This window comes from Anguilla rostrata, chromosome 5 (assembly GCF_018555375.3).
Source record: "Anguilla rostrata isolate EN2019 chromosome 5, ASM1855537v3, whole genome shotgun sequence".
Lineage (NCBI taxonomy): Eukaryota > Metazoa > Chordata > Actinopteri > Anguilliformes > Anguillidae > Anguilla > Anguilla rostrata.
Genome location: NC_057937.1, coordinates 58,373,844 through 58,390,284, shown reverse-complemented (window position 1 = coordinate 58,390,284; position 16,441 = coordinate 58,373,844). Strand labels below are relative to the sequence as shown.

The following is a 16,441-nucleotide window of genomic DNA, read 5'->3' as shown; positions in this document are numbered from 1 at the left end:
AACCATCACACTGTACTACTGGAATGTGAGCCGCTGAACTCTTGTCTTGTTTTTTGTGAGTACGGGAGGCCGAGATCCACTCCTGGCTCCGCGTTATCACCCCGAAAGAAGTTCTGTAGCGTGACTTGATCCGGCCGTTTACCGTACGCCGTCCGCTAACGAAAACGTTCCCGAAGACTCGAGGCAGAGACGGACCGTCATTTTCAGCTTTATTAAAAAGAACATACAAAAAAACACAACGGCGTAGAAATCTACGCCGGCAGCGTTCAGAAAACTCAAGCAAGCATGAGCAAATGTCCACAATTAACACGTGTTGTCGCCCCCCCCAACCCCAACCCCTCAACCCCCACCCCCCACCCCTGCCAAGGCGCCGTTGCAGCAGGGATCCTCTGGGTGGCGCTGTCGTGGCAACGTGGCAGAGACCCTGCTAGCCGCTAGCCGTAATCCTAAACATTATTATTCGCGCCCGAAGAGAGGCCCATTGATCTGAAGGATGCAGGTTCAGTCCTCAGCAGCGCCCCCTCCAGGTCACCGTTTCACCTGCGGTTACCGATCGGCTGCAGGTTGAAACAAAAATCCGCCAGTTCCCCAGCTGACTCGACCGCTAATGAGACAACAAGATTCTTCGCAGGAAGATGAGGGGAACAGAAATGCGTGCGCAGAGCAGCTACGGCTGTAGAGGTTTCCACTGCACAGAAGATGCACATTATTCATTAGTCATTATTGCCGAAATTAATTTAGTATATAAAACCATTACAATAAAATAAAAACTAGGTCCTGGAAAATCGCATTGCTGTGCTTTATTCGGTGCTGATTTTGTGTGAAATCATCAAGTTCCAACAGACCAAAATGGTTGCATTTAATACACTGCTAACGGACATTTGTAGCTGAAAAAGCTATACACAATATTACAACACATTTAAGGTAACAGCTTCATCTAAAGTGCATTTTGCAAAACAAATAAAAACAAAATAAAATAAAAAAAATTATAATAAACCAAATACTGTAGTTGGAAGACTCCGTTTTTGTCCTGGAGAATATTGCCAGGGGTCCACCATGTCTGTCTGTGGGGGGGGGGTCCAGTCCTCATTACCCCAACCGCAGACTAGCTTGAATAGGCCGTGTCTTTACCGCGATTCCACCACTTTCACAAGGGGTCAGGAACTCTCAAAGGTGTAGTTTTAGCTCCTCCCTCTTGCTGGGAGATGATGTCACAGTAGAGGGGGCGTGGCAGCAGGAAGCCATCTGAGCTTCTTTCTTAAAGCGACGGAGCACGGTTTTCCGTTGAGCCAGTTCCGCGGGGAACGATCGTTTACATCCGGCCGGGTTCATCGTCACCGCGCTGAAGAAGGGAGAGTTCCGTCCACCGACGTCACGAGAGAACGTGTCCACTGGCCTGCCGGGCGGCGAGGCGAGCTTCTCTCGGCCGAACGCAAAAGTGGGAACCAGGGTGCTCGTGGACACCCGTCCCAAGAATTGAAAATAAGAAAAAAGCTTTTTTTTCCTCCCCCCACCCCTGCATGTGACGAGCTGTTAATGAACCGGGTCGAGTCCTGGTCAGCCCAGAAGTTTCCCATCAGGCGGTGAGCTTCATTCTTCCTAAAAGACGAGGAGAAGAATAAAACAGAAACTGCGTTTCAGACGTGTGTTTGGGGGGTCAGCGTGTGGCAGCGGGGACAGAGAGCAGGAGCAGAGATGACTGGTGAGCGCACTCACACACACACCAAAGCTGATCGGGGGGGCGGGGGGTGGGGGTGGGGGAGGGGGGTGTGTTAGAGCCAGATGGGCATCGGCGGAGTATGACACTGGTGAGCACCATGCCATGCTGAGCGCCTGGGGGGTTTTTCCATGCCAAGCTGAACCGTCCAGTTTAAAACCCACCTACCTGCCCTCCGTCCCCCACCTGTCAGGTGCCTACGGGTCTACATGTCACTCTGCAAATCAACCAGAGTCAGAGCGTCCGTCAGAACCGGCCAGGGGGTGGAGCTAACAGTACTGTTCAGAGAGCGAGACCGAGCGAGTGAGTGAGAGAGCGGGAGAGAGCAGGAGAGAGAGAGAGAAAGAGATGGAGAGTAACAGAGGGAGTGAGAGAGAGCAGGAGATAGAGAGTGAGAGAGGGAGTGAGAGAGCAAAAGACAGAGCGAGAGAGGGAGCAAATGAGAGGGAGCATGAGAGGGAAAGAGATAGAGAGTAACAGAGGGAGTGAGAGAGAGCAGGAGAGAGACAGTGAGAGAGGAGTGAGAGAGCAAGACAGAGCGAGAGGGAGCAAATGAGAGGGACATGAGAGGAAAGAGATGAGAGTAAAGAGGGAGTGAGAGAGGCAGGAGAGACAGGAGAGAGGGAGTGAGAGAGCAAAAGACAGAGCGAGAGAGGGAGCATGAGAGGGAAAGAGATAGAGAGTAACAGAGGGAGTGAGAGAGAGCAGGAGAGAGAGTGAGAGAGGGAGTGAGAGAGCAAAAGACAGAGCGAGAGAGGGAGCATGAGAGGGAAAGAGATAGAGAGTAACAGAGGGAGTGAGAGAGAGCAGGAGAGAGAGAGTGAGAGAGGGAGTGAGAGAGCAAAAGACGGAGCGAGAGAGGGAGCATGAGAGGGAGCGAGAGAGAGAGGGGTGCTAATCCTACAACTATAGGCTGTTCAGTCTCCAGTTTCACACCCCTGAAATGAGAGAAGTGCACTACAGAGAAACTACTGCTACAGTCTGGGTACGACTGAGCTGTGTGTGTGTGTGAGTGTACGTACGTGTGTGTGTGTGCGTGTGTGTGTGTGTGTGAGTGTACGTACATACGTGTGTGTGTGAGTGTGTGTGTGTGTACGTACGCGTGTGTGTGTGTGTGCGTGTGTGTGAGTGTACGTACGTGTGTGTGTGTATGCGCGTGTACATACGTGTGTGTGTGTGAGTGTACGTACGTGTGTGTGTGTGTGTGTGTGTATGCGTGTGTGTGAGTGTACGTACGTGTGTGTGTGTGTGTGTGTGTGCGTGCGTGCGTATGCGTGCGTGTGTGTGTGCGTGTGTATGTGTGCGTGTGTGTGTGCTGTCCTGTACCCACCTGCAGTAATGTGGGACTGCGACCTCCTGCGGGACCCTGGGGTCTTGGTCCCGGATGCCAGGGTGGAGCCCACACTGCTGGTGCGGGAGATGGGGAGCGGCGTCACAGGAGGAGAGTCAAGCTGAGAGAGAGAGAGAGAGGGAGAAAACATGAGTGTGAGAGAGAGGGGGAAGGAGAGAGAGAGTGAGAGAGAGAACATGAGTGTGAGAGGTAGAGGAAGAAGGAAGGAGAGAGAGATAGAGAGAAAGAGAGATAGATCCTATTAGGAGAGGATGAACACTCCATGACCACAGCAGCATATGAATGTATACATATTTATGTCTATATAATGTTTGAATTTCAGAGAGATGGAGAGAGAGAGAGGGAGAGGCAGGGAGGCCAGATTCCCCCAGATGGTTAGAGGTCATTTTCTCACGTGCAGAACTGCACGAATAGGGGTGAGAGCTTATCCAGCATCATTAAAACTGTTCATGGGTTTATTTATGCAGAAAATGTCTTTGAAAAAATGCTCTGCATTTTGAAAACACAAAAAGAAGAACAGCAACTCAACGCGAGCAATTTAAGTGCTGAGTCGATCGCTTCTCAGCAGGACCTCTCTGTCTGAGTCTTACCGAGCTGCAGTGTATCTGGACTTACAAACAGGCCCAATTAACCTACTCAGATTCTACCTGAATACTGATCTCCAATATCTCCTCTCGAGACACTTATCTGCTGTACTGCAAGTCCACTGTGAATGAATATGAGACGCTGCTGTGTACTACTAAAAACAAGATACATAAGTCAAAAGTAAAGTTTTCTTGTGTGCTTGCTCAGTCTAATTGAGGGCAGGGACTTTAGCCGATTAAACCTTCAGCTGATTAGACCGAATCAATCGAGCTCTGTCAAGACGCGTCAAATCCAAAGCAGCAGACCAGAAACGGTCTCGGTCGAGACCGAGATTGACGAAGAACGGGTAGAACCAAAACCCGGGCCCGCGGCAGTCCAGCAGGACCAGAACCCGGGATCTGGTAAGCACCGCTGTGGAGGACGGCTAAAGGAAAGGGTGCGAATGTAGCCTGAGTCCAGCTCTCCCTTTCTGCTTCTCAAAGGTGTGTGTGTGCGTGTGTGTGTGTGTGCGCGCAAAGCTGTTCCTGACTATGTGCTCAATAATGAGCCCATGGCACAGAGCTCAGGATTAGCAATGTGGGGCAGCTGAGGGCTAAAGTCTATTTTGTACTTGGTCGTGTGACACTTTCGACAAGTGCCGCTCGATGAAAAGGACGTTTTTTCGACTGGGGGAAAAAAAAGTGTTGCGCTGCACCTTCTCAATATGGCGCACCTCTGGAATGGGCGGAGTCATACTTTCTCGCACCGTGTGATCGGACAGTTTACAAAACGCAAACAAACGGTCGGGAGGGAGTTTGGCGGCACGTTGCCATAGAGACAGCAGGACCCTCCCCCTGCAGGCCTTCTCAGGTTATAAACGTTGAGTGACGCCCTCGATCTTCCTCGGGCGACACGGACAGAGCGTGAATGAGGCCTAACGGGGGACCCGCTGGGCGCCTCTGGGTGCCTGGCAACCACACGTGGAAGAGAGGCAGGCGGACGTGGAGTGGGGCTCGGCGGGGGGGTAGCTGGGGGGGGGGGGGGTCTTGCTCTTACCTCCACGCTGTCGTGCGTGGGCGAGGAGGAGGTGGAGGAGTTCTCGGCCTGTTTTCGGGAGGCGGAGCCCAGCTCCACGCTGCGCACGCGCTGGGCGAACTTGAGGGAGCACACCGATTCGCTCACGTTGCTGTCCATCGGGGAGACCTGGCCAGGCGAGGGGAGGGGAGAGGAGGGAGGGGAGGGGAAGATCACATGACTGAACCAGCACACAATCGGGCCCATTGTTCCAGAACCGCTCGGGCCTCAGATCACCAATCAGAGCAGAGCTGGCTCTCCCTCACTGAGGTATCGCATTCCAAACAGAGACCATTACAACTCACTAAGGCAGACCCCTCACCTTAACACTGCTACACCTGGCAGAACCCCCTCACCTTAACACTGCTACACCTGGCAGGACCCCTCACCTTAACACTGCTACACCTGGCAGGACCTCCCCACCTTAACACTGCTACACCTGGCAGGACCTCCCCACCTTAACACTGCTACACCTGGCAGAACCCCTTCACCTTAATATTACATTACATTACAGGCATTTGGCAGACGCTCTTATCCAGAGCGACGTACAACAAAGTGTATAACCATAACCAGGAACAAGTATGACGAAACCCCTAGAGAGAAGTACGGTCCAAGTACAGGAACAACCGCATAGTTCAACCTGGACCTGGTGGTAAACTGATTAACACTAACAACGAGAACGGCAACAACGCAATCTATGGAAAAATAAAAATAAATAAAAATACAAATAGTCGTTAAGACTGGCGCATCAACTAAGTCACCTATTAAACAGCTGCCTAGTTACAACCCTAAGTTTAGCACCTTAACACTGCTACACCTGGCAGAACCCCCTCACCTTAACACTGCTACACCTGGCAGGACCCCCTTACCTTAACACTGCTACACCTGGCAGGACCCTTCACCTTAACACTGCTACACCTGGCAGGACCCCCTCACCTTAACACTGCTACACCTGGCAGGACCCCTCATCTTAACACTGCTACACCTGACAGGACTCCCTTCACCTTAACACTGCTACACCTGATAGAACCCCCTCACCTTAACACTGCTTCACCTAACCTCCCAATTGCAGACCCCAACCCTGCACCCCCCAGCCCATCTGCACCCCCCAGCCCTGCACCCCCACCCCCCAGCCCACCTGCACCCCCACCCACCAGCACCCAGCCCCTGCACCTGCACCCCTGCACCCCCAGCCCACCTGCACCCCTGCACCCCCAGCTCACCTGCACCCCTGCACCCCCAGCTCACCTGCACCATCATCAGCGTCTTGCTGTCCCCGCTGAGGGAGTCCTGCAGCAGGTAGGTGAGGCGGGAGTTTCGGAAGGGCACGTGGGCCTGCTTGGAGCGCAGGGCGTGGATGACGTCGCCCAGCGCCGACAGCGACTTGTTGATGCACTGCGCCTCCCGCAGGCGGCTGCCCTCCGCCCCAGACTTGGCGATGCGCTCCGAGCCGGCCAGGTCCACCAGGTTCAGCTTACCTGTGGGGGCGGGGTTAAGGGAGTGGGGGCGGGGTTAAGACAGCGAGGACAAATCTTTAAGTTACAACTGCAGCACGGATGTTCTGTACAGAATTCCACAGTTTAGGAATTTAGCAGAATTTCACATGGCTGAAAACCACCACTGGAATACAGTCCAGATGCACTACTCCAGTCCTGGAGGGGGTGCTGTGCCAGCAGGTTTAATTCCAGTCCTGGAGGGCTGCAGTGTCTGTAGGTTTAACTCCAGTCCTGGAGGGCCGCAGTGTCTGCTGGTTTAACTCTAGTCCTGGAGGGGGCGCTGTGTCTGCAGGTTTAACTCTATCCTGAGGGCGCTGTGTCTGCGGGTTTAACTTCATTCCCGGGGGGGCCACAGTATCTGAGGATTTTCCTGGTGCCCTCTCTATCATGAGCCGAATTAGACACCGCAGCCAAGCTGCGTAGACTCTCTCTATCCAATCAGCGACTTAAATTAAGCACTTCATGTTGAAGTACACGGCCTACTGTACACAGCGGCCCTCCAGGACCGACAAGCCCGCTGCATAGTTACATAAGACAACGCACACAAACTCTCCGCTCGGGTTCACATGGACTGTAATCACCAGCCACTCTGCGCAGTTAGAGCCCGCTAAAGACATTAGCCTCCAAGGGCACGCCATGCTAATGTCTTCCACATGAGGGAAGGCAAAGGCCTTTAGATGCGGCTGTGTTTGAGAGACAGGCACACACTCCCATGTCCAATTTTTGTATGTCATGTGACTGTAATACACACACGGTCAGCAGTTACAGCCGGATTCAGAAAGGCCTTGCATAAGACGTAGCATGTTAAGCTGCGGTGTGGATCTTTCATTTGTCTGCCAGTGTATTACAACGACGGTGTAGTATAACGTTTAGGGAACTGGGCTTGTTAATGAAAAGGTTTGATTCCCAGCTGGGGCTCTGCTGTTGCACGGTACTTGAAAAGCATTTAGCTTGAATCACTTCAGTAAATATGGACTGTGTATAAAAATGAAATCTTTTCATGTATGTATGTATGTATGCATGTACTGTCCATATGTACATACGTACATACTGTACGTGTGTATGTATGTAATGTACGTATGTACTGAACATATGTAAGTATGTATGCATGTAATGTATGTATGTACTGTACATATGTATGTGTGTATGTAATGTATGTATGTGTGTATGTAATGTATGTACGTACTGTATGTATGGATGTATGTATATATGTGTCCTATGAAACCTGTTCATGAATGTGTGCATATTTACACACGCAGGAGTCCAGCGGTCTGACCTGAGGTGCGGTGGCCGGTGGAGGAGTTGAAGCCGGAGACGGTGACGATGAGGAGCGCGTGCGAGCGCGAGCTGTGCTCGTTCAGGTTGGTGCACGCGGTCGCGCGGTTCATGTGACCCAGGTCGAACACCTGCGGGAAGGTCAGAGGTCAGAGGTCAGCCGACAGGGCATGGGTTCACAGAGGAAGTACAGTCACAGCACAAATCCTGTAGATCCAATGTGATCAACATGTTACGGGCGATGAACACTAAATTACAGTAACTGAAAATTTAGCACTAATTTACAGCCTGGTGGTTTCTGATTGGATAACATGCAGTTAGTTCACCAAGCAAGACTGCCAAATTACTTAAATTTATGTGCGGAGCCTAAGTTACAATGGATCCAAAGAACACCAGGGCACAGTTCAACACACACACACACACACACACACACAACACACACATGCACACAGTATTCTGTTACTGCTCTAAAAAAAGATATGTTTAGCCATGTAATGCAGAGCAGGCACCTTCCACTCATCAGTGTAACACAGAGCGCATGATGACCAAATGCGTCTCTCCGTCCTTCCATCCATGGGCCTGCACTCACCTTGTTTATGTCCTCCACGCTCTGCACCGCAAACTCCGTCAGTCCCGGCACGTAGAGCTGGCCGCTTCCGTCTGGGCACATCTTAATGTCCAGCTTCTCACTGGGGTTGTCACCCAGAAGGTTCCTGAGGGAAACATTGCACCACAACATTGGTTCCCGTGCAGAAATGGCACAATCTCTCTAAGCTCTGGATTCCACGGCAAGTTCTACCAATGCTGGTTCACCCGTACACTGTATCACAGTAAAACGTTTAATATATATGGGTACAAGAACCATCCACAGCTGCGATTCATGGACAAATCGATAAATATAGATAAAACGTCACATCACATAAACAATTGGACCAATTACAAAGAGAGTGGAAGGTTGGACAACATCCAAGATTGGCTGAAGGCCTCAGAAACGGGGTTTCCCACCCCGAAGCTAAAGGGAGGAACCGGTGCTGTCAGGGTGTCACCAGCATTCAGAATTACATGCACATGCACACAGATGTTTTCAAACAGTGTACACAAACAGGTTTTTAACTGTGTACACAGAAAGGATTTTAAGCTGTGTACACAGAGATGATTTAAAACTGCGTACACAGAGTCAGAGATGTTTTTAAACTGTGTACACAGGGAGGATTTTAAACTGTACACCGAGTCAGAGATGTTTTTAAACTGTGTACACAGGGAGGATTTTAAACTGTGTACACAGAGATGATTGGCTGAGCTGGCGGAGAGTTTTCAGTGCATCTGATGTGACCAAATGTGGCGTAAAGAAGTCGGGCCACTCAAAGGGATTAGGGACTTCTGGCTGCTGTCTGTATACGAGTCTCCTGGTCTGGATCTGATGCTCGGTGGCTAAACAGTGAGCAGCTAATGGAGATGGTGCTTATGCTGCACTGAGACGAGTGCTCTCATACACAAGCCAGCCGGCCAGATGGACATCAAATATAATCCACTTTTAACAGCTGGGCTGTCCCCAAACACACACACTCACACACACACACACACACACACACACACACACACACACACACACACACACACACACGCGCGCGCATACACACACACACACACACGCACACACGCGCATACACACACGTACACAGACACGCACAAGCACACACACACGCGCAAGCACGTGTGTTCGGACACACACACACAGACACATGTACATACACACACACACACACACAGTCCTGTTTAAAAGCTGGAATGCAGACTAATATGAAGACACTGACAGATGGCTGTCAGATGTAAACACAACGGCGGCTTGTGACATTGCTGAGCCCAGCTGTTCAGGGGTCTCTGTGTAACAGCCTTCCCACAATGCCCCTCTGTTCAGAGCATCATTTCACAGAGCCTGAATCAAAGCTTCCATAATTCCAGCAAATCGTGGCCTTTCACCCCAATAAATCTGCCCAATGTGGCTCAGAATGGCTCAAAGTCAGAATGACAAACCACACAGCGACCAACTGCCATTTCCAGAGACGGAAAAATGCAGCGATTTAAAAATGATAAAAATGACACTGGATTCATTCGTCAGAGAGGGCTTGTTTCCCTGTGATATCCGCTAATGATTTCTGACAAGCAATTCATTTTCCTGTGTTCTCCTGAATTACTCATGTCTTGGGGTTGCCCCGGTGATTAGTAATCACACTGTAAGCATTTGTGCTCATCAGAGAAAAGACCAAATTTTTTATTTTTTTATTTTTTTGGAAAATCAGCTTTTCTGCAGCCAGCTTATTTTCTGCCCCAATTAGACCAGAGGAAATAAGCACGCCTCTGTGACCCCCCTGTGTGATCCCAGGACAGACAGAATCATGTGACCCCCTGTGTGATCCCTGGACAGACAGGGTCATGTGACCCCCCCGTGTGATCCCTGGACAGACCCCCCCCCCCCCCGCCCCCCCTCACCGGAGCGTCTCGTTGTAGATCTCCACCATGCTCACGGTGATGTGGAAGTCCCAGTCCCCCCCCCACCCCCACCTCGCCTCCCCCGCCCATCCCCTGCCCCCCCTCACCGGAGCGTCTCGTTGTAGATCTCCACCATGCTCACGGTGATGTGGAAGTCCCAGTCCCCCCCCCCCACCTCACCCCCGCCCCCCTCACCGGAGCGTCTCTGTTGTAGATCTCCACCATGCTGACGGTGATGTGGAAGTCCCAGTCCCCCCGCCCCACCTCCCCCCTCCCCTCACCGGAGCGTCCCGTTGTAGATCTCCACCATGCTGACGGTGATGTGGAAGTCCCAGTCCCCCCCTCCCCCCCTGCCCCCCTCACCGGAGCGTCTCGTTGTAGATCTCCACCATGCTGACGGTGATGTGGAAGTCCCAGTCCCCCCCGCCCCCCCTCCCCCCCCTCACCGGAGCGCTCGTTGTAGATCTCCACCATGCTGACGTGATGTGGAAGTCCCAGTCCCCCCCGTCCCCGCCCCCCCCTCACCGGAGCGTCTCGTTGTAGATCTCCACCATGCTGACGGTGATGTGGAAGTCCCAGTCCCCCCCCCCCCCCCCTCACCGGAGCTGCTCGTTGTAGATCTCCACCATGCTGACGGTGATGTGGAAGTCCCAGTCCCCCCGCCCCCACCTGCCCCCCCCACCCTCCCCCTCACCGGAGCGTCTCGTGTAGATCTCCACCATGCTCACGGTGATGTGGAAGTCCCAGTCCCCCCCCCCCACCTCCTCCCACCGCCCCCCTCACCGGAGCGTCTCGTGTAGATCTCCACCATGCTCACGGTGATGTGGAAGTCCCAGTCCCCCCACCCCTCCACCTCACCCCCGCCCCCTCACCGGAGCGTCTCGTTGTAGATCTCCACCATGCTCACGGTGATGTGGAAGTCCCAGTCCCCCCACCCCCACCTCGCCCCCTACCGGAGCGTCTCGTTGTAGATCTCCACCATGCTGACGGTGATGTGGAAGTCCCAGTCCGGCGCCTTCTCCGTCACCTCGGCGAACAGCAGCTTCAGCGCGCGCTGGTTGATGCCGGGGTTCTCGGCCACGCCCTGAGAGAAAAGGCGGGAAAAGGGAGGGGGGGGTGAGATGACGGCAGGACCACGCACACGCAGTGCTGAAGAGCATTCCATAGCAATAACGGCAATAATAACAGTCAACAGCCGTCAGAATGACTGCCTCCAGACTAAACTACTGCATGGGGATTTGAGAACAACATTAGAGGAGAGAAATGCTGCACATTGTATGTAAGCCTCCCACACAAGTATAGTTCCTCAGTTGAAATAATTATGTAATACTGGATGATGGGGAGAGAGGTATGTCTTTAAAAACAGAATTAGCTTTAAGGGGTGAAATACCTCCATGGTGTAGGTCTTCCCTGAGCCGGTCTGCCCGTAGGCGAAAATGCACACGTTGAAGCCATCGATGCAGGAAATGATCAGGGACTGAACTTCCTGGAAGACCTGTACAAAGGAGAATGACACGGGGGTCATTTCCCCATTTCCCTTGGGAAGTGAACCCCTAAATCCAGCCTTCACGGGGGGCTCACCTCTTCTTGTGAGGCCTGAGGGGGGAACACCTTGTCCAGCTCGAAGGACATGGCCTTCCCTTTGTTGGACAGGTGGAGGACCGCGTCGTCGTCGGGGTCGAAGGTCACCATGTTCTTGGCGTCGGCGGCGCTCAGCTCCTCCTGGCTGACGGGCCGAACCCGGCAGAGCACACGGATATTACCTGAGAGAGAGAGAGAGGGAGAGGGAGAGAGAGGGAGAGGGAGAGAGAGAGACCCAGAGAGATAGAGAAAGAGAGAGAGAGAGAGGGAGAGAGAGAGAGAGAGAGAGGGAGAGAGATGAACAGAGAGAGTGAGGGAGAGAGACCCAGAGAGAGAGAGATAGAGAAAGAGAGAGGGAGGGAGGGACAGAGATAGAGCAAGACAGACAGCGAGAGAGAAAGAGAGGGGGACAGAGAGAGAGCGAGAGAGAGAGAGAGGGACAGAGAGAGAGAGGTGAATACACTGAGTACAGAACAGTGCTGCTGACAGTAGACGGCAGACTGTAGCGGGGATTGTGATGTCACGGTTGCCACGGCGTCCCCTCCGCTCTCTCACCTCTGAGGCGCACCAGCTCGTTGTGGCACTTCTTGCGCAGGTTCATTTCCCGCTTGTACTTGCGCAGCAGCTCCTGGTTGGCGGTGCTCACCTCTGCGATCACCTGGCAGATCTGTGAGCAGGGGGCAAAGGTCAAGGGTCAGGGGGTCACGGCCATACAGTCACAACCGCACGCAATGAAATGGCGTCTACACCAGGGACACTCAAATCTGGTTTCCATTCCTCCCCTCTAATCAGGGACTGATCTGAAACTGACACAGCAGGTGAATGTGATCTCCGGCCAATCAGTGACATTACTGGACTACGGGACTATCAAGGCAGTGCTACTGACTTTGAGAAACAGGTCTGAGGATCTCGTTTACACAAACAAGTCGGCCAGCTCAGCATTCTAACAGTCAAAGTTTGATCTCTGTCATTGTTGAAGCTTTCGGATTAGCCGTTTCCTTATGAATATTCATGAAGGCATGTGGTTAAAAACAGAATACCAGAATAAGTGCGAAGTGTGATTATTTATGTAAGCGGCTAACTAAAGATAGAACAGCTGTTGCTACAACGCTAGCGGCTATGGATTCTCTGTCCTTACGCACTACTATTTATATATCGTACTATAGCGCTGGAAACTCCCGTTACAAACTGGAACCTACTTGAATAAAGAAGCACAGAAGACGGGAGGAAGTTTGACCATCTGGTTATTATAGAGAATCTGTGGCAGAACGTCCTGCAGTAAGGACGCACTGAGGACAGAACGAGCGCAGCGCCTGGCCGTCTGGTTGGCACGCAGATCTGTGGTGCGGTACAGAGTGATTGACAGGCGCGGCTCACCTCCTGCTTGGCCTCGCCGATGGCCTTCTCCAGCAGGACGGGGAAGTCCTGCACCTGCCTCTTCAGGCAGTTGTAGTCGCAGGTGAGCGTGCGCAGGGCCGGCTGCAGCGTCAGCAGGTTCATCCGCACGCCTGCGCAGAGGGAGGGGCGTCACGGCGAGGAGAGGAGAGACGGCAGGACAGGTAAGCAAGAAGACAAAACAGGCAGAGGCAGACAGATGCATAGACAGACAGACAGGCAGGCAGACAGACAGACGGACAGAAAGACAGGCAGGCATGCAGACAGATGGGAGGACAGGGAGAGAGAGCAGACAGACACAGACGGGAGGACAGAGCGACTGAGAGACAGACTGACAGGAGGACAGACACAGACGAGAGGGCAGAGCGACTGATGGGAGGACAGAGCAACTGACACAGATGGACGGGAGGGCAGAGTGACTGACAGACAGACGGGAGGACAGACGGACAGAGAGAGACAGACAGACAGACTAACAGGAAGACAGAGCGACTGACAGACGGACGGGAGGACGGAAGGACAGAGCGACAGACAGACGGACGGGAAGGCAGAGCGACAGACGGGAGGGCAGAGCGACTGACCGGCCAGGTTCTCGTGCACGGCCTTCATCTCGCTCTCGGCCCTGACGAAGGCCTCCTCGATGACCCGGTTCTTCTCCTCCTCCAGAGACTGCATCTCCGCCTCCAGCTGGCCCTGCACCCGCTCCATCTCCCCCTCGTACGTCAGGATCTGCACGCGGAGAGGGGGGGGCAAGAGGTCAGGCCCCCTCCCTAAAAAAAACCCCACTACAGGGGGCCTGTAGCCCCTTCACCTCAGCACTGGCACCAGTTAAGCCAGAACAGTTCAGCCATTCCCTATATGGGTCACCCATTACTGTCCACACCACACAGACAACCCATCCTCCTGACCAAATGCATTATGCTATATTAGGCTAAGCTACCCCAAGCAACAGACCTAGGCTAGCGTGTAGCGGCTATGCTTAGTCCAGCGCAGAGCTGAGGTAAGTCAGCAGGTTGGGATGGGGAAGCCTGCCTCTACATGTTCCAATAAGACTGTTCCATTACGCACTGATCGAGGATCAGTTAACCCAGCCGCTATCCTAACTGCTAACATTGTGTGTTGGTAACACACACTGACCCATGGTCAGCCCTAGGAGGTATGCTACTATCTCCACCTGCTACGACATGTAGGGGGGAGGGGAGTGGAGGGGTTCAGGCCTGGTACAGCACTACTCAACAAAGGGGAGAATTTAGGAGGTTGGACACAGGAAGTACAACTGAGGAACACAGGAAGTACTACTGTATGGTCATACATCTACCGACCAGACTCAATGAGAAATGAGGGGTGTATGAGAGTCATCTAAAAAAAACTGCTTCAGGGGTCAAACATGAACCTGATGCAGTAATACGTTAAAAGTGCAGTGACTCAAAGACAAGCTAAAAAGGTTCAGGAAAAAAAAACCCTGTCATATTAAAAGCCAAGTATGTTAAACGTCACTGCTCTCTAACTGGCATCCAGCCCTCTTTCACTGTAACTTCCCCTCCATTTTCTAAATGACCTCTGACCCCTCCAGGCAACCAAAAAGAAGTCCAACCTTGGACAACCTACGAATGACCTCTCCGTTGCCCCTGCCAACGGCGTAAGAGAGCAGGCCACAGAGACGGCTCCTGTCCGTACCCAGCTGGAACACAAGCGGAGAGAGCAGTTAGCCTCCATGGGGGGTGGGGGGCAGCACACTGGGTGAGACCCCTCCTATGGGATACTACAGGAGGCTGGTTCCAGCTGTACAGTGGAAAAGGGGTATTAACGACCAGGATACTGTTTTTTTCCTGCTGTGACTGGAAAATGATCAGGGGAAGATGAAAAACGACCACAGTGAGTGAGGGAGTAAGGATGGGGAAGCAATGACACCCACATTTTATGAGCGATTTGGAGGGGGAAGGTAGGGGGTGGGGTGGACATATACCCAGCACTGTGGGACAGGTGTGATGGAATGAGATCAGGATGGGGAGGGGCAAGAGCCAAAGCTCAATCATTTCATTGGCTGACAGGTATAACTGACCGACGACGCTTGGCAGCTCCACCCATTCCGAAGCTTTACGAAGTCTCACCCTCATCACTACTAAGAAGTACCAACAGGAAAGTGACACGTCGGAGCAGCACTTCCTGTTCAGACGCCAGCGGCGGGATCGCTCAGTAATCCGTCTGAGCCCTCGATCGGCCTGCCAGGACGGCGTGACTCAGAGGAAACCCGTGTGACACGCCTGGGCCAATCGCAGACAAGGGCAGTGACGGTACAGTGTGCAGATGAGTTTGAGCTGTGCTTCTCTCTGTTCTGTTCTGTTCTGCTCTGCTCTGCCCTGCTCTGCTCTGGCCGCAGCAGAGACAGGCTGGAACAGAGCCAGTGCGCGCTGGATTCATTCCCGCAGCCCAGTTTTAATTAACGGCTATGCCCTAACGATAGCAGCGATAGCCTAATTACAGAGTCCCAGAGCGAATGCTTAAGTTAGGAGGGGTGAAGGCATACGGAGGGTTGGGGTTTGGGGCTATCCCTCAGGCAGGGGTGGGAGTAGTAGGGGTGGGGCTTCCCCTTCGGGGTGGGGCTATCAGGGGTGAAGTTTCTCCTAGGTTAGGGGTGGGGCTTCCCCTTAGTTGGGGGTAGAGGTATCAAGGGGCGTGGCTTGAGGGGTAGTATTAGTGGGGGTGAGGCTATCCCTTGGTTAGGGGTGGAGGGAGAGGCTTTTTCTTGGTTAGGGGTGGAGAGTGGAGCTACTCCTTTGTTTAGGAGGTAGAGATAGTGGGGGCGGGACTACCCCTGGGTTTGGGGCAGAGGGCGGAGCTACCCCTGGGTTTGGGGCAGAGGGCGGGGCTACCCTTGGTTAGGGGGCAGGGCTACCCCTGGGTTAGGGGCGGAGGGAAGGGCTACCCTTGGTTAGGGGGGCGGGGCTACCCCTGGGTTAGGGGGCGAGGCTACCCCTCGGTCAGGGCCCGTACCTGCGTGCGCAGCTGGCCGCAGGTCCTCTGCGACTCGTGCAGCTGCTGCTCCAGCTCCCTGAGCAGCTGCCTCTGCACGCCCAGCTGCTCCTGCAGCGCCAGGCTGCGGCCGTGCGCCTCCGACAGGGCCTGCTGCGACTCGGCCGACTCCACCTCCACCGTGCGGGTCACGTACTGCGGGGGCGGAGAGGCGTCAGAGCTCTGCGCCGAAACGCAGCCCTCCCCCGCGCACAGTAAGAACACAGCCCTCCCCGCGCACAGTAAGAACGCACAGCCAGTTTGCATTCAGACAGCGCAACATCATACACGCACCTATGCATCTGAGTATGTGTATTACACACACAGACATGTGCGCACACACATTTAGAAGTATGTGCGTACATATGTGTGTGTGTTTGTGTTTGTGCATGTACATCTATAATTCATTCACACACAAACAGAAACAAATATCCAGTGGACAGACAGAAGAGTAGTTGGACAGATAAAGATACAGATGGAAACACAGGC

The 16,441-nt window shown here is 53.2% G+C and overlaps 1 protein-coding gene across 7 annotated transcripts in view; it reads right to left on the bottom strand.

Annotated features, from left to right (window-relative positions):
- Positions 1–780: 780 nt before the first annotated feature.
- Positions 781–16,441, bottom strand: part of kifc3 (kinesin family member C3) — a 47,725-nt gene continuing 32,064 nt past the window's right edge. For 4 of the 7 annotated variants that reach the window (XM_064337361.1, XM_064337356.1, XM_064337358.1 and 1 more), the window contains 14 exons: positions 15,935–16,108; positions 14,535–14,621; positions 13,522–13,669; positions 12,926–13,056; positions 12,104–12,215; positions 11,549–11,730; positions 11,358–11,462; positions 10,921–11,051; positions 8,067–8,190; positions 7,479–7,608; positions 5,955–6,184; positions 4,689–4,835; positions 3,048–3,168; positions 781–1,599 (listed from right to left, as the gene is read on the bottom strand). In XM_064337361.1, the coding sequence (XP_064193431.1) occupies positions 1,577–1,599; positions 3,048–3,168; positions 4,689–4,835; positions 5,955–6,184; positions 7,479–7,608; positions 8,067–8,190; positions 10,921–11,051; positions 11,358–11,462; positions 11,549–11,730; positions 12,104–12,215; positions 12,926–13,056; positions 13,522–13,669; positions 14,535–14,621; positions 15,935–16,108 (1,845 nt within the window). In that variant the 3' untranslated portion in view covers positions 781–1,576. Of the gene's footprint in view, positions 1,600–1,885; positions 1,935–3,047; positions 3,169–4,688; positions 4,836–5,954; positions 6,185–7,478; positions 7,609–8,066; positions 8,191–10,920; positions 11,052–11,357; positions 11,463–11,548; positions 11,731–12,103; positions 12,216–12,925; positions 13,057–13,521; positions 13,670–14,534; positions 14,622–15,934; positions 16,109–16,441 lie in introns of all 7 variants that reach the window. The other 3 variants (XM_064337359.1, XM_064337363.1, XM_064337357.1) reach the window with 2 other exon arrangements.